Consider the following 21031-nt stretch of genomic DNA (forward strand, 5'->3'; position numbering starts at 1 on the left):
TGGCAGCCCTTGCAAAAGGCTTCCTTGAACATCGCAAAGCGATACCATGTCCTGAATGCAAAAAAGTCACTACCTATCACAGTAAGGGTGATTCTCCTTCTAAAACGCACCACTACCAACCCTGTTACAAGTGTACCTTATGCTCTCATACTATGCATGCACCTGAAATGCTTGATATCATCACTGCTCCCTCAAGGATGGTAGAAGATATATCTAACAATGTACCCCCAACAGCAACTCCAACCCCTACCATTGTCGTCCCCGTAACCCAATTCGACAATAGTGCTACACCAGACGTACAAGCGCTTTTTAAAATGATTACCCAACTAACCACCCAGCTTGCAGAACAACAAAAAGTAATTGTGCAACTTACTGAAGAACTCCGTCTCTCTAGATCAGCTCCACTACAACTACCTCCTGCCGCCATTCAACCTAGCACTGACGAGGAAGACTTTCCTACTCTTCCAGATACACAATTTTCCTCGGCTCCCTGGCACCAACCAGAAAGAGTCTTAGCTCTCAAAAAGAATCTAGTCCAACACCATGCGAAACGCGAAGCTGCTGCTGCTCGTTTCTTTCAAGCCCCTTCAGCTACTCAAGGTTTCCAATACTTATATATACCTACCAAGGCACGTGTTCCCCTCGGTAAGTTAAGAACTACTTTCAAGAAACTAGGAGTCAACAATGGTCGTCTCCTAGATTTACACTACCCTGACCGCAACATTGTTGCAGTGCTCGTCCATAATGACTATGCTCCTGAACTCCAAGAACTGTTAACTAAACGAGGCATCAAACTCCATACTACTTTTGATCCCTGTAATGGAAGTGTACTCAAAGATCCCAAATATGCCAATGAATCAACTGAACAACGTCAACAGGTCGCTCGTGATCTTCATAATCAACGTCTCCAAAAAGCTCTTATTCATATCCGTGGTCCGGCTAAATATGCTGTGGCACGTTTCTTTGCCCATAAAACCTGGATTACCAAAGACCAACTTGCTGACATACTGACTACTGATCCCTACTCCAGTCGCCCCCAAGAGGACATCTTCGTGCTTGACGTTGCTGCTTCTGAATCTTCTAAATTTCACGCGAGTGCGATGGATGAAGATGATGTGAACTCCACCCATACTAATTTGAACCAATGAGTGGTCTTCCATTGAGAATATCACTTTTTACTGCTACTGGTCTCCCTAAACAATCTATTTATCCTGTATTAAATATTGCTAAAAATTCATCTCTACTCTTTATTACTGAAACATGGCTACTATCTCCCAACAAATATCCAATTCCCACTTGGAAACAATTCCATACCTACGGTATTCCGGTAAACTCCTATAACCAACATCGTGGTCAACTTGGTTTAGCTCTTCTTGTTAATCCGGACTTCAAACTTCCAATTCATCATATCAATCATGTCAATCCATTATTGGCTAAGTTTACATTATCAATCATTATAAATTCTAAATTACTAATTCACTGCTTATATCTTCCCCCCTCTTTAAAATCAGATCAAATATCAGAAATTCTCTCACTATTACCTATGGATTACCCTTCCACAACCAAGACTATTATATGTGGTGACCTCAATTCTCGTATTGGCGAGTTGGTTGGTGACAGTCGGTGGAACACAAGCGGACGTCTCTTTTACAATTGGATGGAAGCACACGGTTTGATTCTATGGAACCAACGGCTGGCTTTTGGATAACCGACTAGTTATACTTATCATGGTACAAGTATCATTGATTATTTCCTTAGCAATACTGACTTGGAGACACCTGACCTTAATATCCGCGACGATCTATCATTAAATTCTAACCACACTTTTATGACTTTCTCTTTTCATCTACCCCAAGTCCATTCTTCTCACAACCTTTCCGTTGAGGTCCATCGTCCACACTGGCGATTGAAAAAGCTGAAAAAATTAGATCACTATGAAAGGTACCAAGCTAAGTATGCAAATGATAGTGCTAAAAAGATGCGTATAGTCGACTCTTCAGCCCCAACGTTTCAAGATACAGATGCTGCTCGTACTTACATCGACCAATTCTCAACTTCACTATGCCAAACTATCTACGAATCGTTGGATCAAATCTGTGGAAAAAAGGATACTACTGCTGATGTATTTTTAAAACAGTTCTGGACCGCTGAAATGACATCTGCTTTCGAGCTTAAACAATTCTATTACAAGAAATGGCGAAAAGCAAATGGACTGAATTGCTTAACTTATTGGTTAAAACATCAAGAAACTACTGCTTTACTAAAACGACTAATCCAACAACGGCGTAGAGAAACTTGGAGACAATTTTGCGACAAGATGTCTAAAGGCGAGTATACTAAAGCAATTGCACGATTCAGCAGAATTCGTAAAAACAGATCGGTGAAGCCTTCCTTCTCACCAGATCCAGATATTAACCGTGCTCCGGCTGACGTTATGGCCGATCATCTTCAAAGTATCTATGCCGGGCAATTCCTCACTTCACCATCTAATTTGAGTTCATCTTCTCCTATAACTAGTGGTCTTCCTTTTAATTTAAATCTTTGTCCCTTCTCATCTGAACAAATTCATGAGACTCTAAAACAACTGCCTCGTAAAAAAGCTCCTGGTGTTGATCACATACAGACGGAAATGTTATTACCCCTAATTCACACTTTGGTTCCCCAGCTTCTACATCTCTTTCGTACCTGCTGGCAATGGTCCTATACTCCACTATCATGGCGAGTTGCGCAGGTAGTATCGATACACAAGAAAGGCTCCAAAAGTGACCCAGGGAACTTTAGACCAATTAGCTTGACATCTATTTTTCGTAAATTATTTGAAAAATGCTTGTACCCTAGCCTATTAGATCAATCCCCTACTCTTGATATTGCTCAAGGCGGATTTCGTGAATCTCGTAGCTCTCTTGATCAAGTTCATTGTCTTGTCGAGATCCGCTCTATTCTTCGGCGTAACCACAATTGTTTCCTACCCTTGCTTTTTTAGATATCAAATCAGCGTATGATACTGTTGATCGCTCCTATATTTGGGAAGTGCTTCAACCTCATCTCTGCCCGGCTTTGCTTGGAGTTCTCAAAAATCTCTTTGATCAGGTTCAAATTGAAGTTCTTCTTGATAATCATATATCGTATCGTTTCTCTCCTGTCACTGGCGTCTTACAAGGGTCTATTCTCTCTCCGTTCCTATATTCAATCTATATCAACCAACTTCCAGCTCGTTTGAGGTTACCACACCAACTCAATGACTCCTTCACTACTGATGTAGTTACTACATTTGTACCGTCCCTTAATTGTCTACTCTATGCTGATGATGTCGTCCTTATTGCCTCCCCTGAGAAACTCGCTTCTTTACTACACCAATGCAAAGTTCATAGTTACTCCTTAAGTTATCGGTGGAGCCCATTAAAATGTGTCATAGTCGCTCCTACCAATGGTCCTCAACCATATCAATTATATGGTACTGCTATTCCCAAAGAATCCTCCTTTTCTTATCTTGGTGTTCCTCTAAAACCTGGTGGTCTAATTGATTATGCTGCTCTAATCCAACATAATATCAATAAAGCCTCTCTCATTATGAATCAACTTGCTGCTATTGGTCTCAACTCCAAAGGTCTTCCACCTCTGCTTGCATGTCGTTTTTATAGTCAAATGGTTCGTTCTCAGTTAGATTATGGTCTTGCAATTAGTCCTCTCTCTGCTAAACTTACCAAAGCACTGGATACCTTTCAAAATTCATGTATTCGACGTATCTTTGGTGGTCACTCACGGTCTTCGGCGAAAGTCATGCTTCACCTTGTCAACCTACCATCCATGAAGACCCGTATTGCAGTCCTCCAAGTGCAATACCTCTTTCGAACTTCCCAATTACTAGCAGATACTCTTCTTGCCCATCTTTTGCCTCATGTTCAGCTCTCAAATAGCCATTCCCACTGGTATAAATTGGCTCAAACTACATTGTGGACACACCTATGCTCACCAAATATCTCAACGCTCGACCGAAAACAATTCTACACTCTTCGTGCTAAGTTTCTAGATGATCAATTTCAAAACCTTCGTCAAGATACTAACTTCCTCCTATTGTCTTCCTCACGCCCCACTCTTGAATTGGATCCCATCCTCTACTTACCAATGACTACCTCAGAACGTAGCCGAGTGCTTCGATGGCGACTTGGCTGGCTACCGGGTGGTAAACCTAAAGAGTGTGTCTTTCATCCGTCCCATAATTGGAGCCGGCAACATGCTATTGAGTGCTTACATGTACATCATCGTCTCTACATGCCTACTTCAGTCGAAGATCCCATCTCGTTCCTCCTCAACTTGCTTCCACTACATAAACCTCGTCGTCCTTCTGATTGTACGAGCTGGTATACTTTATGGCCTATTCTTTGTACAATTCTACATGAACTTGATTACTACTTCCATGATGAATTTCCTCCTGATCCTATCGACCCTGGTCTCAAGCTGTTGAAATGGTTATCCAAGTAATAGTGTGTATCTTCCTGGTCACTTTGGTCTTATTTGTATTTAAATTGTTTATTATCACTTTTTTCGCTTTATCCTTCTTATATTTTCTCTTAATTCCAAAATACTGCTCTTTTCTTTTTCCTTCTCGTTTTCCTTTTTCCCTTCCTGTCCTTTAGGAAGGTTTTTATTCTTATTTCCCCTCTATAACTGGCTCGGGCAATATTGCGCATTTATTTCGTTGCTACGTGCTCATTGCCAAAAAAATTTAAAAAAAAAAATCAAAATAATAATATTAATAAAACTCAGAATTTAATCGTATTCAACTATCATATCTTCTTTAAATAGTAGCTGTGTTTCAAAAAAAAAAGACAATAATTGTATATTGATATATAATAAATATTATTATAAATATTATTATTGTTTCTTTTTTTTTTTTTCTTTTACATACATATAATATCTATATAGTAACAAGAGTAAAAAAAAATACAAATATAAATGGGTATCTTATTTTTATCTTTATATTTCTTTAAAGTTTTTTTTTTCTTTTCATAATTGAAATTACATTATTCATTAATAAATAAAAATAGCCAAAATAGTTATTGCTCATCATCCGTATGAAGCAAGTAGAGACGACGAAATATCTTTTGTGAAAGACGAAGTTATTAAGGTAACAGATGACTCTGATCCTGACTGGTGGGTTGGTAAGAAGAAGGACGGTTCTTTAGGCTTCTTTCCTAGCAATGTAAGTTATTTGACATTTTAATTATGCATATTTATTTTATATTCATATATGTAAATACATGTATACATAGTTTGTTGACATTGTTGAAAATAATGCTACTGGAAAACCAAATGTCACTGCAACTTTGGAAGAGCAAGAAAATACACCTATAATTGAAAATAATGAAGAGTCAATTCAAAATAATCCTGAATTTATTGAAAACGACCAAGAAGAGACTCCACTCGTTCCTGAGGAAAAGAAAGGTAATAATGAAACGACACGCATAAAAATAATTGCCAAAAAAAAAAACTATGATATTAAATCACAAATGATATAATACTTGAACCTAGTTGACCAAATAATTGGTATGGCAAGAGTGATGGAGGATTACGCAATGCAAGAGCCTGGAGAAATTTCACTTTCACGGGGTGGAATTATCAATGTATATGAAATTATTGATGATGAATGGCAAAGAGGTGAATTAAATGGTAAAGTTGGAATATTTCCTTCCAAGGTAACTATTCAAGAATATGTATAAAGATATAATGTATATATGGCTTATATATATTTTGTATTTTGTATTTGTTTATAATCTTTAGTATGTCGAAGATATTGACATGCCTGGAAGACCTGATCTTGGTAGACAACAAATTGTTAATACTTCAGAAAATCCAAAGCCCTCTTTAAATGATGAAAATAACTCTGCACGTAAGTAGATAGTATTAAAATATGTTTGCATTCATGTTATTAAAGTCTTCATATTTTTTTTTCGTCACACATTTTTAAGGTGGTTTTAAATTGGCAGCTTATGGTGTTAAACAAGGTGGCATTGGTAGTTTGTTTGCTGGTGGACTTCCTGGATTAAAGAAAATAGGAATAACTCATAAACAAGGAGAAGAAGAAGAAGAAGAAGTATCTAAACCTAATATTGAGAACAAGAATGAAGCTACTACACCTCCTTCTGTACCCGAGAAAACAAAACCAAAGCCTTTTTTCTCAACGTCGGGTGTTCCTGCTGTTCCTGCTTTTACTGCTTATTCAGACGAACCTGCTGAACCATCTATCGATCCATCTGCTGTTCCACTTTCAGCTCCTCCTGCTATTCCATCTTTAGAAAATAAAGCACGTAAGTTATTTGTTTAATACACACATTCTATAACAAATTAAAACCCATACAAATTTTCTTACACATTCCGAATTTTATTTATAGTTGGGAAAGCTATTGTATTACATCCTTATGAAGCTGACAACGATGGTAAATTTTATTTAACTTTTCTTATTTGCGTCTTTATACTCACTTTTATTTCACCCTCTTTCCTTTATATATAGATGAATTAAACCTATTGAGAGGCGAATATGTTGATATTCTTGATCGCCATGCAGATGAAGGATGGTGGAAAGGAAAGAATGAAAGAGGATACATAGGCGTTTTTCCTTCTAATTTTGTTAAAGAAATTGAAAATGACATTGTTGCTCCTCCTATGCCATCTCGCTCTCGCAAATCAGTTATGTCTATTAATTCCGATAGTACTACAACTGAAAGCCGACCTACTTCTATCACTTCCAACATTGCTAGACCTCCTCTTACAGGTCCTAGGCCTTCTTCTGTTCAATCACCAAGTATGACTCAAAAACCCATTGTATTGAATCAAAGACCTTCTTCTGTTCAAGCATTATCATCTAATGTACGTTTACCCACACCTCCTAAGGCTTTTAGTCCTCCTATTCCTCAAGTTAACTCTCCATCACCTATTTCTGAAGAGTCTATTAAAGAAGAAGAACAATACGAAGCGGATGAGGAAAAACCTACTGTAAGTATAGTATTTTTATAAATAATGCACATAGAAATATATATATAAAAAAAAGACAGCTAATGGAAAATAAATTACAAGTCACCTGAAAGGTCCGAAGTTGAAGAATCTCCTGCATTTACTCCTATTATATCTGAACGTGCACTTTCATTTCCTACTGAAAAAGAAGAAAGCATTAAATCGCCTATTGTGGTTGAAGAAGAGCCCATTTCAGATGATGAAGTAAAAGAATCAGGAGTTGATGAGGAGCCTTTCAAACTCGAATCAGAAAAATTAGCAAAGACAGAAGAATCTAGAACAGCAGAGCTTATTTCACCAGTAGAAGGAGAACAGGTCAAGGAAAAAGAAGAGGAAGATGCTCCAAAGAAAGAAGATGAGCAACAACAGCTTCCAGAAGCTGAATCTATAGAAGATACTAATCATGCAGATGAGTCATCTGTCATTCAGGAAAAGAAGAATGAGGAAATAAATAATAAAAATGATTCGAAAGAACAAATGGCATCCTCTGATGAAGAATTTAAAGAGGCTTCTGAGGAACTTAAGTTGGATAAAAAGCAGCCTATCGAAGTAGATGATAAACTAACTGAAGAAGAAAAGGAAAACACAGAGAAGGAAATACCAAATGAAGTCGCTCAAGAAAATAGCAATAGCTTTAATAATATACCATCCGGACCCAAACTTGTCAATCCTACACGTATTCGTTTTGGAGGTGGTAGAGCACGTCGATTACCTCAAACACCTAGTCATGAGCCTAGTCAGATGGAGATTTTACAAAAAGAATTAGAATCAACACCTGAACCAGATAAAGAGGAAACAAAAGATAGATCTACTTCACCTGAAAAGCCCACTAAACCTATAAAACCTATTTTTGCAAAATTCCCTACGCCTTTTGCAGCTGGTGCACCAGAAGAAATCTTTAAACGTAATTTGAAACCTACACAAACACGTCGTTTATGGGAACAAAAGCCCGAAACAGAAGAAAACAATAAAAAGACGACAACGACGACGACACCCGAGGATGATGTACCTGTTCGTCCAACTGGAGTTAAAAATATCGCATCCCGTTTTAATTTCAATAATAACAGCAGTAGTAGTGGTCATGAAGTGCTTGAAACAAAATTAAAGAACCATACCAAGAATGAAATTGAAAAGGTACGAAAGGAATTTGAAAAGTTATTACAAGAGGAACGAGATAAGCGCATTCAATTAGAGACTATTGTTAATGAATTAATTGCTAAAATACAAGCTCTTGAAAATTAATATGTTTCTTTTTTCCTCTATAAAATAAAATAAAATAAAAAAAAAATATGTTTGAGATATAGTTTTTATTTATTGTCTAATAAAAACATGTATCTTTTAACGAGATTAGTGAAAAGAGAAAATACACCTTTTGTCAACATGATGCCTCAAAAAAAAAAAAAAAAAAAAAAAAAAAAAAAAACACTATAATGAAAATTAATTTATTTAATAGACAACTTGGATAATAGAGAAATTTATCCAATCATCTGTGAAAATAATAAAATAAATTTAACTTTTATTGATTCTTGATTTATCATCCTCTTGTTTAAATGTAGGGTTAGTAGGAGTATTATTGGGCCAATAACCTTGACCGGGTTGTTGCATGTAATGAGGATGTTGCTGTTGATTCCCATAATAATTGGGCCCAGAAAGATGACCATAATGTGCCTGTGGTGGTTGTGGTGGTTGCGGTGGCTGTGGTAGTTGTGGTTGAGTAGAACGATAAGCAGGATTTAAATAATTTGGAGGGCCATTGTAGTTTCCAGCACCTCCTAGACTTGGAATTGAAGAAGTATTACTTGTAGGTACAATGCTACCATAAGGATGCTGCTGCTGCTGCTGTTGTTGTTGTTGTTGTTGTTGTTGTTGTTGTTGGTGATGATGTTGCTGTTGATGATGTTGCTGTTGTTGCTGATAAGGGCTTGTCGTATTATTGTTATTATGACCGTAGCTTGTTGTTGATACCGCATTGGCAGGAGAGGGAGAAATAACAGATGGTTGAGACATAGAGTCCACAGTTGTATCTTCATAACCGGACTTTCTTTCCATATCTTTTACAGATTGATTTGTATTGGTATTTTCATTACTATTACTGGTCGCAGCAGCAATATCATTTTCCTATAATAAATAACCCTATAAATATACCTACTACCATCTTTTCTCTCTAGTCTTTTTTTTTTTATTGTTACATTCGGTTCATCCTGAGTTGGATCAGGTGCGTTTAGACAAGCTTGAATAAGATTCTTTCCTTCAGGCTTAGTAACAATAGGTTGTAATTTAACAGTAGTAAAGGTATAAACTAAACCTGTTTCAGAAACAACTAACAGTAAAACCTGTGTACCTGTCAAAGTACTTAATTCATATGCCTTAATAAAGAAGAATATATATTAAAGTTTAACACAGATATATAAATAAATATATCATAAATAATATTGCTTTTTTTTTTTTTAAGTGTATTTTTTTTTTTTTTTTTTTTTTTTACCTTTTTCATAATACCAGCCTTACGCTTTGAAAACGTGATATGTCTACGGTTTTTATCTTCAATATACTCAATCTTAATTTTTCTTCTTCCAGAACGTCTTGAAGGTTTAGAATCAGACTCATCTCCTGATTCTTGGTTTGCCACTTCGTCTACATCACAATTCTTGATGATGGTTTCTTGTGTAGGTAATTGATTGCGATTCATTCTTATTTACTTTATATAAATGTGTATATATTTATAAAAATAAAGAATATTGTAAAAAAAAAATCCAAAAAACCTATTACGGTAATATTTATTGTTTAAGGAGTATGGGTTGCCAAAAAGAGAAAACTTGACTTTCAAAAGATATATAAAGAAAGTGTGGAAAAAAAAAAGGGATGAAAACAGTGGTGGGAGTTTTTATTATTTTTTTTAAAAAAAGAAGAAAAAAAAGTGGAGAAAACAAATGTGATTGGATAGATACTATTTTCGTCATCATTTTGGTAGGCCGGTGCTCGAATAAAGGATATTTTCAACTGATTACAAATATATGAAATACATGAATAACAGAAATTAATACAATTAAACAGTAATTTTTATTTAAAAAATACATGACCCCATTTGAGCACGAGACGTTATTAAATACATCAAATTTGCCCGTGCCGGATCAGTTTAAAAGAATAAGGAACAAAAAAAAAATCTATTTAGGAACAAGAGGAAAAATGTAAAGGAAAGGAAGGGTGTGACAGGTGAAATGTAAAAATTATACAGGTAGTGTAGGAGAAGGAGGAAGCCAATCTAAGAGAGGTTGACGAGAATTGAGTGGGGGTAGGAAGAATCGGCTTATTATGTTGTAACTGGTCAAGTTCATGAAGGATAAGGCAAATGGATGGCCATCAAATGTGCCAAGGGGTGACAGAATGAGATGAGGCAGGTTTCTTGGTGGGAAGTTGATTTAAAAGGAAGGACAGGGAATATTCTATAGTTTCAGGTATCTGTAACCGACGGTGCATTTGAAGACATATGATTGCATGTCGTCGAGTGAGGCGTTGAGATGGGTGAGTGGGAAGTATGTGGAGTAACCGTTTGGGAGCCATCCAAGCCGCCAACGTATGCATCGACTGCGTTCAACAAAAGACATCAGTAACCAAAGGATAGGAACTATAGATATAGTAGGCCTGTAAAGAGAGAGAGAGGAGTGTAGAGTTATTTGGAGCACTACGACGTATATTTAAGTTATCTTGTAAAAAATTGTTGTTGTAACCTTTCTAAATCATTTGTGATCTAAGGAGTGTAGTTCGGGGTGACAAGCCTTCCACAGTGGAGTTTTAGATAGCGTATACCATTATGATCTGCTTGACGAGGTTCGGATACGGGGTAAAAGTTTCGTAAGAAGAACATCATCAGGCAAGGAACTAATAGTAATACTGTATTTTCCAAATAAATGAGAAAATAATTCGATAAAATGAGAATTTTAAAGTCTTAAAATGGGAAAAATTGTATTAGTTAATTGAAAAAATTTTATGTGATAATTGATAGACAACTTTTTTTAAAACATTAGCCATTTAAACATGACAAACGATATTTACATGGAAGATTTGTCGTCAGAAGATTCTGAAAACTTTGATGATCAAACAGCCATGGTATATTTCAGTTTGATATCAATGATACGTCTTACATTTGATCAAGATGAAGCTGTCATGGAAATCTATGAGGAAGTTGTAAACGATTTTGAAGTAGCAAATGGAGATACAAAACAAAGCGAAGAAAAAGACAGCGAGTATGAAGAAGACAATGAGAAGGTGAAACTGGAGAAATTCGCTGAAAATCTTGCAGGTGCTATAAAAATTAAGGGTAAAAAGTCTGCAACGTCTTACAGATCATATACGGTCTCTCAAATTGTCGATTTCATTGGTTTAATTGTTGAACAGGTACCGGTGAAAGATGCTGCAACAAGAAAAGGCATTATTCTTTCAACTACTTATCGATATCGAAAGATATGGCATGAAACTCAAGATGTTCCTGAGAAAAAAACAAAGGGGTCGAGTTCGGTTTAAGGTTTTAACGGAAGAACATGCGTTGTTTGTCATGAAACTTATCGATAATTTTGCACCAATGACCTTAGAGCAGATGAAGGAAAAGCTTATCGAACAATATCCTGATAATTCTATTTCGAAAAGCCAGTTTTATCGCCATGTTAAAGAACAATGCGCATTAAGTATAAAGAAACTAGAAAAACTTACTGAATATCGAAATTCGGATGGGACCCTCTTGAAAAGAAAAAACTACTGTTGAATCATGGTTATCTAATAATGAAATGGATTTTGAAAAGAATTGTGTTTTCATAGATGAGGCCGGTTTTAATTTACATATCAGTCGTACAAGAGGTTGGTCAAAAGTAGGCGAGCCAGCAAAAACGGTAGTTCCAAAGAACAAGGGAACTACAATCACTATTCTTGGCGCTATTTCGGACCAAGGTGTTATTGATATTTCTCTGAGAAAACCTGTTATTGTTACTGGAACTAAAAAGAGAAAAAACAGATGGGAAAATATTAGCTACAACAGCAAAAATAGGCACGAGAACCGAACTTTTTTTTTTTGAACTATTTGAGTAATGTGATGGATGTTCTTGACGAAAATGAGATGAAAAATTACTACGTTATCATGGATAATGCTCCTATACATAAGCCTGTCATTGTAAGAGAGTTTATTGAGAAAAGAGGTTACAAATGTGCTTACCTTCCACCATACTCACCATTTCTTAATCCTATTGAAGAGTTTTGGTCGAAAGTAAAATATAATGTCAAAAGACGACCTTTCGATGGCAGTGATACATTGACTCCTCGAATTATAGAAGCATATTCTCAAGTTACTCTAGCAGACTTTAAAGAATGGATAAGGCATTCAGTCTCATTTTTCGATCGTTGTCTTTTTTTTTTGGAAAAAAATCTATAAACTTTCCAAAATAGTTATGTTTTTTCTCGATCTACCAATATAATTTTTCTCATTTATTTGGAAAATACAGTAGATGTATATATAATATGTATAACTTATATAAATAATTATGTAATTGAATATAACAGCCATAAACCTATAGAATTCTTATTATTACCTAATGCAATGTATATAATTATTTTTAACAATGACTATTATTAAAACTGAGTGTAGAATGAATATTATGCTGTGAAGTTCAATACACTAGTTTTACACTAGTTTTATTTGAATAACCTCTTTACTATGTAATAAATGATGGTTTATTTCTATCAACTTAGTTATAAAGACGACTACAATCATAACATTGTGGTTTAGGTAAGTTTAAGAATAAACAATAAATAAATAAAAGAAATAAAAGAAAACAGACAGAAGAGGTACGTTGAGATATGTCAATAAGTTTTTATTAAGAGTTAAGTTAAATTATAATTATAATTGTAATTCTTGCATACAAAATAAGGGTTAATAATGTAAGTGTCATGAGCTGACTTATAATGTCACGTTTCATGATTAAGCATGCGGATCATAAAATTATTTAAGAAATTCTATCCTGAATCTCTCTTGATCCGCTCCATCAAATAATATTAAAAACTTTTAACACTTCATTATCAACAATGTACCTTATTCGGTCGTAACTAACACTTTTCTGATTCACATCTTATCCTCAGACCTTTTTAACAATTCTTATAAATACCCCCATCAATTTTAATTCATAAGTAAAATGATTGACTTTAGAACTATTGTTCAGTCTCGTTGACTCTTTTTGTTTTTTTTTATTATTTTGATATTTTAAAAGAAACATCACACTGTATGCAACAAATGTATTTTAGCGCAATAACGGTGAAATGAAAATTGATACTTTTTATTTAATTTGTGTACTACAAGTGAATAAATTACTACATAATAAAGGAATGGAATGATTTAAAGAAATTCATAGGATATATGTAATGAAGGAAGGTATGCATTAATGGTGTGGATGATAAAATGGATTTTCACGGGTTCTGTCGGTGGATTTTTCCATTATTGCTTTAATTACTTTTGCATCTAAAGCAGGTTTGAAGCTATTACAGATAGTGAATGTATTGCTTGTATAACATAAGTTATGGATCACTTCTACAACATTATAGAGTCGATTGAGGTATGGTACAAGTTGGGGAAGTTCATCAAGTGATAATGGGAAGCGAATACAATCTAATTCAAGAACCATCAGTATATCGTCCATCGCTTCACTGATATTGAATTGTAAATTGGTTCCTAAAAAAATAAAAAAAGGTTTTAGTATACACAAAGTTATTTTGATGATTGTAAACTTACCAACAGCCATAATTTGAAACATATGCTTTAAGTTATATTTCACTGCACCAGCTTTAGAAAATGTACACAATCGGTGCAAATCAACATTAATTTTTTTATGATCCTCTACATACTTGATCGATTTAACTTCGATATATCCAATTGCTTTATAATCATTTTCAACTAAACCATCAGGACGATTTTGGTTAGGATCAACATCAGTGTCAGAAAAGCATTTGGTATTTAGACACTTGTACATAAACTGATCTTCATCGCAGTCAAATAGTTTTTGAAAGCAAGGTTGTAAGTATCTGGTACAAAGTTCAAACTCTTTGCTTTTTTTTTTTGATTTACGAGGGGTAGTGACTCCACCATTGATTTAATGAGTTGCAATAATCTTATCATAATTTTATCTGTGCTGTCGTTGATAAGTGATAATATTTTGCCTTCTGCTTGAATTCTAGATACTGAGCCACAGTTAATGTCATTGGTAATAGTAATTAAAGTCATCATGACATCCATTGGAAATTTATGGTGCAACTGGTTGAAGCCAAACGAATTATACATGGTTTGGCGGATTGTTTTCATAGGCTCTTCAAAATAATTTTGTAATCTAGGGTAGAATGAGTTTTACTTTCTAACACTTGTGATAAATTTTTACCATATTTGGCAAGCGTTACTAAGACTTCTATTATTCAAATAAAACTACAGTTCGACAACAAAACCTTTGACGAGTGTAATGGGACCCCTTCGAGGAGCCTACATCAAAAATGCAAACCCTGCCCTCACTGAGGAACAGTTGTCTGAACTCGACATTAACTTTTCGACATTTCGAAAACAATTAACATGTCCTGCATGTTTCAAAACCACTACCTTTCATAGACATGGGTCTTCAAACAAAGAACCTTTCCCGCCTCAATTTTTATGCACCTCCTGTCACAAAGCTGTAAAAGTTTTTGAAATGTACCCTATAGTCCGTTCTGCTGCACAAAATCAACAACCGTTATCTCTAGCGACCTCCAACGTGGAGATTATGCCACCCGAATTGGAATCCACTACTACCAGCAACAACCAATCTGACCTTATCAAGCAGTTATGCCAAACTGTCGAGCAGTTAACTGCAGAACTCTCTCAAGCACGTAGTAAGATCCAAAACTTGACATTGCCTAAGGATGCTTCCGTAGCTCACGGAGTGCACTTGATCAAGTCCTCTGCCTCGTAGAAACATGCTCGATTTTCCGTTGAAAGCTTAAAATCACTCCTACTCTCGCTTTCCTTGACATTAAATCCACATATGATACTGTTGACCGGTATTTTATTTGGCAATTCCTTCGGCCATATCTATCTCCAGAGATGCTTGGTCTAATTCAACATTTTTTTGATAATGTCTATATCGAAGTTCTTGTTTCGAACGCTACCTCTTATCGGTTTTCACCTACCACTGGCATCCTACAGGGTTTCATTCTATCACCGTTTTTGTATTCCATTTACATTAACCAGTTGCCCTCTCTACTTCGCCATCAACTGCTTGATGACATGCCTCCAACAGATGTCTGCCGTTTTGCTCGATCCATCAATTGTCTCCTGTATGCTGATGATGTTGTACTCATAGCTGACCCTACTGACCTTGAGGACCTGTTTCAGAAATGTGAGGATCATAGTCAACGCTTAGGTTATCGCTGGAATCCATTGAAATGTGCTATACTGGCTCCTAGTTCTGATACTCGTTCTTATTCTCTGTATGACACTACACTACCTCGTCAGACATCCTTTTCTTACTTGAGTATCCCTATTAGCCCTAGCGGTCTCTTGAACACAGCTGAACTAGTACAGAACAATATTAATAAGGCGCTTCAAACTATGAATCAAATGACGTCCCTCGGTGTCAATCACAAAGGATTTGATCGGCTTCTCTCTGTCCGTTTTTACACTCAAATAGTACGTGCTCAGCTTGAATATGGCCTCGCTATTAACTCGGTCTCTGTTACTCAAATCACAAAATTAGAAGCATGTCAAACACAATGTATCCGAAAAATTTTTGGCGGTAGTACTCGGTCCTCACCTAAAGTTATGTTGCACTTGGTCAACCTGCCCACAATGAAGGAACGTGTTCACCTCCTGCAAGCTAAATTCTTACTTCGGTCTATCTACTTTCCGGACGATACTCTTGTTTCCAAGTTTTTACCACATACACCCCTCTTCAAGCCATTCTCAATGGTATAAGCTTTCGAAAACACCTATCTAGCAACGGTATACTGCTTCTTTTGACAATAATATTTATGATCCTCGCGCTTTTGCTGGTATCTGTAAAGCATACCTGAAAGATAATCTTGGTGATCGACGAAACAATAAGAATGCTGCTCTCTTGTCTGCCTGCCGTCCTACCCTAGGTATCGATCCTATCCTCTGGTTACCTATGTCAAATGCAGAACGCAGCTGAATAGTCCGCCGGCGCCTAGGTTGGTTACCTGGTGGTGTCCCTAAACCGTGCACATATCACCCTAATGCCATGTTCACAAGTTCTCATACTATATGGCGCCTACATATGCATCGACGATTACAAATACCTTTGACCGAACCTGACTCTTTGTCCTTCCTCTTGAATAAGCTGCCAAATAAACAAAAACGCAGGCCACCAATCTCATCAGCTTTCAGCTCATCTGTCTTTTCCGCCTGGACGATTCGTTGGCCTGCTATGCGCCTTATACTTTTTGAACTTGACTATCTCCATCATGGTAAACTTCCTCCAGAAACTGCCCCCTTTGGTACAAAACTTGTAAACTGGTTACGTAACTCTGAATTTAATATTTGTTGATGTGTCTTGCTTTTCCTCTTCCCTTCTCTTTCTTTTTTACCCTTTGGCCTATCAAAAGGTTTTTTTGGTACACTTTTATCCTTTCTTGAACTGACCCGGGCAATCCAATACGCCAGTATTATGTACTCGCATGGGTTGTTTAAATTTTTGTTATAAAAAATTTTTGTTGTAAATAAAATAATTCTTTAATCGTAATTAAAGTCATCATAACATTCATTGGAAATTTATGGTGTAATTGGTTGAAGCCAAACGAATTATACATGGTTTGACGGATTGTTTTCATAGGCTCTTCAAAATAATTTTGTAATCCAGGGTAGAATGAGTTTTTTTCGATGTACAAAATATTGGAGAGTGCAAGTAATTGTTGCAAGTGTGACTCATATGTGAGTGAAGTCTCTAACGATTCAAATATATCACTCTTGAATTGTGATAAAGAATTCGAGTATTTATTATAGTTGTTAACAGGTGTCATATTTTCAGCTATAATTGCTTTAGCATCCTCAAAACTAATTGTTTCAACGCTTTCTAGTGTAGTGGTAGTAGTAGTAGTAGTAGTAGTAATAGTAGTTCTTGAAGAACTGCTGCTGTCATTTTGTTGAGGAGGAGGAAAATATTCAGTGCTGAGTTGGCTTACTTGTTCATTTCGTTGTTTCCAGAAGTCTCTTGAACTTTTTTTTCTACGCCTTTCATTGTAATCGTCTACCAACCTTTTTTTTTTCAAGTCCTCATCCTCTACGAAATTGACCACTTCTAAGAATCGTGTTTGAGCTCTTCTTGTATTGTAACTTTTAAAAAAGTTAAAAAAATCGATATGTGATATATTACGACCATTACTACGCAGCCAGTTTATTTCACTTGGAAGTCGTTTTGTTCGTGCTTTCTTTTCCATGGTAAAAAAAATAAAAATAAAATAAAGATAAAGGAGAAAACAAATAATATTCCTTAAACGCCAAAAAAAAAAGAGTTTGTTTACAAATATTTTATTAGTTGTAGGTTGTGTAGTACGCACTCTTTTATGAAACGTTTTCAAGTGCTAATAATAATATAATAGAGCAACTATCTATCTAATCATTATAAAAAAAAAACAAATAATACTCCCTAAACGCCAAAAGAAAAGAGTTTGTTTACAAATATTTTATTAGTTGTAGGCTGTGTAGTACGAGTGCTAATAATATAGTAGAGCAATTATCTATCCAATCATTATAAAAAATAAATAAATAAATAAATAAATAAATAAAGATAAAGGAGAAAACAAATAATACTCCTTAAATACTAAAAAAAAAAAAAAAAAAAAAAAAAAGAGAATTTGTTTACAAATATTTTATCAGTTGTAGGCTGTGTAGTACGCACTCCTTTATGAAACTTTTTCAAGTGCTAATAATAATATAGTAGAGCAACTATCTATTCAATCATTATAAAAAAAAAATGATGAAAAGTTAACGATTTATCTTCTACATTGGCAATGGAGCTAAAAAATGAATTGTTTATATGGCAGGTGAAAATGACGACTACGGCATCACAGGTTTTGCTAAAAAAAAAAAGCAGCATACCAGCAATGCTAATAGTCTACGCGAAATGTAAATGCGCTTTTCTTTCACCGATGGGAGGTTTAGTTAAAAGATACTCCTCTAATCAATATTAAACTCAATAAACATTTAGGAGGCTCAGCCTTATAAAAAAAGAAATAAAACAACTGTATTTTTAGAATATTATTTTATTAGTTAACAATTAGAAATGCAATTATTTAACAGGAATCATAATTTTTATGGGTATATTAAGTTTATGCTAAGAACGTATCTATAAAAAAAAATAGTCAGTAAACCGCCTATTTCTAGTGTCAATAGCCACCAAGAAACAACAAGGCTTAGGCTGACGCGAGGGCCAGCGTGTCCAAGTCGAGACTCAATGGAAGTATGGTGGAAGTATAGCTACTAGGCTTAGACTGACGCGAGGGCCAGCGTGTCCGTTCGCCTACGACGTTGGCACGCGTACTATTGACCGTTTTACTGAGTAAGTTTAAAAAAAAAAACTTACCTTTTATTTCACCTAGAATTTGCACAATTGAAAAATGAGAAAAAAGAAAATGAAAAAAGAAAGTGAAAAAAGAAAGAGAAAAAAAAAACTTTTTTTATTAAACAAAGTTTCTGTGGCTTATCCCAAAAATAATTTTTTTGTGATGCACGAATTGCTTGGCATTTGGCGATTTTTCAAAACCCAATTGGCGTAACGTAAAAAAAATTATCCAATCAGCGGTTTCCTAGATCTCAATAAGCGTATAAAAAATTTCCAAATAGTGCATCACAAAAATCAATTGGCATTTCTTTCAACGTAAGTATATTCAAATGAGCAACACACACAGATTTTTTATTGAAGATGGTTAAGGCAGGCTAACTACAGAGGATGGTGAAGAAGCTATGGATTACATCATCGAAGAAGGAGATGAGTTTAATCTTCGAAATTTGACGACTTTAACTGCATATAAGGAATGTCAACCTGTTCCCATTGAACTCGATCCCGAGGACAAGAATCTAGAAGACAGAATTTTGCTAGTCATTGAAAGAGTCAATAAGACTATTGCTAACAAAGTTGGTAATGTCACGAACTATGCAACTTATACCGACGATCAGAAAACTTTGTTCCTATATTACCTGAAAATTAAGTTTTATTCCGCAGCTAAAGCAGCTGGGAAAACCGGTATTGTTGAGAGAATCTGCTCAAACTTGGGCAAAAAGGATTAGAACAGAACCAGACTAGAACATCTATGAAAAACAAACCAATAAAGGCAATCGGGCTAAGAGTCAACTTCAAGAGCCACAAAGATTGCATATTCTTGAGCTTTTTGATGAGAAACCATATACTACGACCGACGAAATTGTAGATAGTTTGACAAAGGCTTTTGAAGGATTTTCTTTAAAGAAGTCAACGGTTAACAGTTTTATATTACATGAGTGTAATTTGACGATCAAAAAATTGCAACAACAACCTAAAGCTCGAAACGATCCTACGCGCATTAATGCAAGGTACGAATGGGTTATGGAGTATGATAAGTCAGACATGGACTATCTTCAGAACTGTGTTTTTATCGATGAATCAGGTTTTGATATTAACATGAGACCTTTCCATGGTCGTTCAGCTTCCGGTACATCAGCTGTTGCGTCAACGCCATCTGCAAAAGCTGAATCACATTCCATCTTGGGGGCGATAGCCACTGTTGGCGTTGTTAATATTGATATACGAGTTCCTCAAGTGAATAATAGAATCAAAGTTGCTGGTGGCCGCAAAAGAAAAGCCAATGATACTAAAAAAGTTGGGAAAAAAAGGCACAACAACAGGGCATTATCTCAATTTTTTTTTTAAGAGGGACACTCGATCAATTAGACAAATATCCTGAATTAAAGGGATTTTATCTTGTAATGGATAATGCACCTATCCACAACCATGAGGAAATTGAGAAGCTCATTACCAACAGAGGCTATAGATATGTATATATTCCACCTTACTCTCCTGAGCTGAATCCTATTAAGCAATTCTGGTCTTTAGTTAAAAATACAGTCAAGCGTAGTAAATTCAACGACAAAGAAGACTTGTTCACGAGAATCCGTGATGCTTGTAATGAAGTACCTCGTGAGATAATAACCAAGTCAGTAGAGCATTCTATTAGATATTTTGAGAACTGTAGAAATAAAGAACCACTTTAATGAGGGAACAATATGATACTCTAAAAAGTTTTTATTATGCCGCCATTTGATTTTCGCGATACGCTATTTGGAAATTTTTTATACGCTTATTGAGATTTAGAAAAAGCGCCATTTGGGACCGCACGCACTGTATTCTTTTGGGGTTCAAATGCACACAGATCTCCATGTTGACTACTCCAAACAGACAGATTGCACCAAGAATAGTATGACTAACTGCTTTAGCTGAAGGTGTTGTAACAATAGCAGGAGTACCTCGAGTTGAGTAGATCTTGCTGTAGACGGTTTTATGTTAATGTCAAATGCACTTTCGTCAATGAAAATGCAATTTTTTGTATAGTTCATATCAGTTTTTTGACCAAGTTTCAACCCATTCATATCTTTCTATAATCTTAGCACTTTGGTTTCTTGCGACTGGATGACAAGTAGCTTTTTTTGATACTTAAATTACACTCGGTGGATATAAACTTTCCGACTACAGTTTCTTTCAGACTAAAGCCTTCAAAGCTTTTGGCGAGTTCATCAACTGCATCAGACACTTGGGCATGAGGATATTCGTTAAAAAATTGTATAAGCTGACTCTTTTTTTGGTGTTTATCTTGTTGATTCGTTTTTCGTAAATGTTCCACTCAGGATGATCCCTAAATTTCTTGGTCTAATCCTATCCTGTACGCACATTAAGCAGCTCTTCTAGCTGCAGCTGCAGCACTTGGAAGTTTAATCTTTAGGTAATAAACAAACAAGGTCTTTTGACTATCAGAATAA

The 21031-nt window shown here is 35.5% G+C and overlaps 9 protein-coding genes across 9 annotated transcripts; 5 read left to right on the forward strand and 4 right to left on the reverse strand.

Annotated features, from left to right (window-relative positions):
- Positions 1 to 4888: 4888 nt before the first annotated feature.
- On the forward strand, positions 4889 to 8355 carry BX663DRAFT_545501 (uncharacterized protein). The gene is made up of 9 exons (XM_051530929.1): positions 4889 to 4960; positions 5049 to 5203; positions 5274 to 5445; positions 5533 to 5696; positions 5782 to 5890; positions 5970 to 6308; positions 6393 to 6437; positions 6512 to 6993; positions 7075 to 8355. Exons 1-9 carry the CDS (start codon positions 4957 to 4959, stop codon positions 8251 to 8253), a joined length of 2649 nt encoding a protein of 882 aa, XP_051379568.1. The 5' UTR covers positions 4889 to 4956; the 3' UTR covers positions 8254 to 8355.
- Positions 8356 to 8429: 74 nt separating this feature from the next.
- BX663DRAFT_520602 (uncharacterized protein) lies at positions 8430 to 9901 on the reverse strand. The gene is made up of 3 exons (XM_051529130.1): positions 9494 to 9901; positions 9201 to 9377; positions 8430 to 9129 (listed from the first exon to the last, which is right to left on the reverse strand). Exons 1-3 carry the CDS (start codon positions 9695 to 9697, stop codon positions 8521 to 8523), a joined length of 990 nt encoding a protein of 329 aa, XP_051379569.1. The 5' UTR covers positions 9698 to 9901; the 3' UTR covers positions 8430 to 8520.
- Positions 9902 to 11061: 1160 nt separating this feature from the next.
- BX663DRAFT_440910 (uncharacterized protein) lies at positions 11062 to 11529 on the forward strand (the record flags this gene model as incomplete). Its single annotated transcript, XM_051523425.1, has 2 exons — positions 11062 to 11274; positions 11335 to 11529. 2 exons carry the CDS (start codon positions 11062 to 11064, stop codon positions 11527 to 11529), a joined length of 408 nt encoding a protein of 135 aa, XP_051379570.1.
- A 1774-nt stretch (positions 11530 to 13303) lies between these two features.
- On the reverse strand, positions 13304 to 14430 carry BX663DRAFT_520610 (uncharacterized protein). Its single transcript, XM_051529131.1, has 2 exons — positions 13778 to 14430; positions 13304 to 13717 (listed from the first exon to the last, which is right to left on the reverse strand). The coding sequence occupies exons 1-2, from the start codon at positions 14013 to 14015 to the stop codon at positions 13428 to 13430; spliced, it is 528 nt and encodes a 175-aa protein (XP_051379571.1). The 5' UTR covers positions 14016 to 14430; the 3' UTR covers positions 13304 to 13427.
- A 65-nt stretch (positions 14431 to 14495) lies between these two features.
- BX663DRAFT_440855 (uncharacterized protein) lies at positions 14496 to 14978 on the forward strand (the record flags this gene model as incomplete). Its single annotated transcript, XM_051523420.1, has 1 exon — positions 14496 to 14978. The coding sequence occupies one exon, from the start codon at positions 14496 to 14498 to the stop codon at positions 14976 to 14978; it is 483 nt and encodes a 160-aa protein (XP_051379572.1).
- A 1729-nt stretch (positions 14979 to 16707) lies between these two features.
- On the reverse strand, positions 16708 to 17706 carry BX663DRAFT_563746 (uncharacterized protein; the record flags this gene model as incomplete). The annotated part of the gene is made up of 1 exon (XM_051532025.1): positions 16708 to 17706. The coding sequence occupies exon 1, from the start codon at positions 17458 to 17460 to the stop codon at positions 16711 to 16713; it is 750 nt and encodes a 249-aa protein (XP_051379573.1). The 5' UTR covers positions 17461 to 17706.
- A 1136-nt stretch (positions 17707 to 18842) lies between these two features.
- BX663DRAFT_520618 (uncharacterized protein) lies at positions 18843 to 19611 on the forward strand. Its single transcript, XM_051529132.1, has one exon. It carries the CDS (start codon positions 18986 to 18988, stop codon positions 19307 to 19309), a length of 324 nt encoding a protein of 107 aa, XP_051379574.1. The 5' UTR covers positions 18843 to 18985; the 3' UTR covers positions 19310 to 19611.
- BX663DRAFT_416629 (uncharacterized protein) lies at positions 19335 to 19685 on the forward strand (the record flags this gene model as incomplete). Its single annotated transcript, XM_051522357.1, has 1 exon — positions 19335 to 19685. A coding segment is annotated over one exon (351 nt), but the record flags the coding sequence as incomplete, so codon positions are not given.
- A 499-nt stretch (positions 19686 to 20184) lies between these two features.
- Positions 20185 to 20918, reverse strand: BX663DRAFT_576911 (uncharacterized protein). The gene has a single exon (XM_051532167.1). It carries the CDS (start codon positions 20642 to 20644, stop codon positions 20441 to 20443), a length of 204 nt encoding a protein of 67 aa, XP_051379576.1. The 5' UTR covers positions 20645 to 20918; the 3' UTR covers positions 20185 to 20440.
- Positions 20919 to 21031: the final 113 nt, after the last annotated feature.

Source organism: Cokeromyces recurvatus (assembly GCF_025118155.1).
Source record: "Cokeromyces recurvatus strain NRRL 2243 chromosome Unknown BX663scaffold_29, whole genome shotgun sequence".
NCBI lineage: Eukaryota > Fungi > Mucoromycota > Mucoromycetes > Mucorales > Mucoraceae > Cokeromyces > Cokeromyces recurvatus.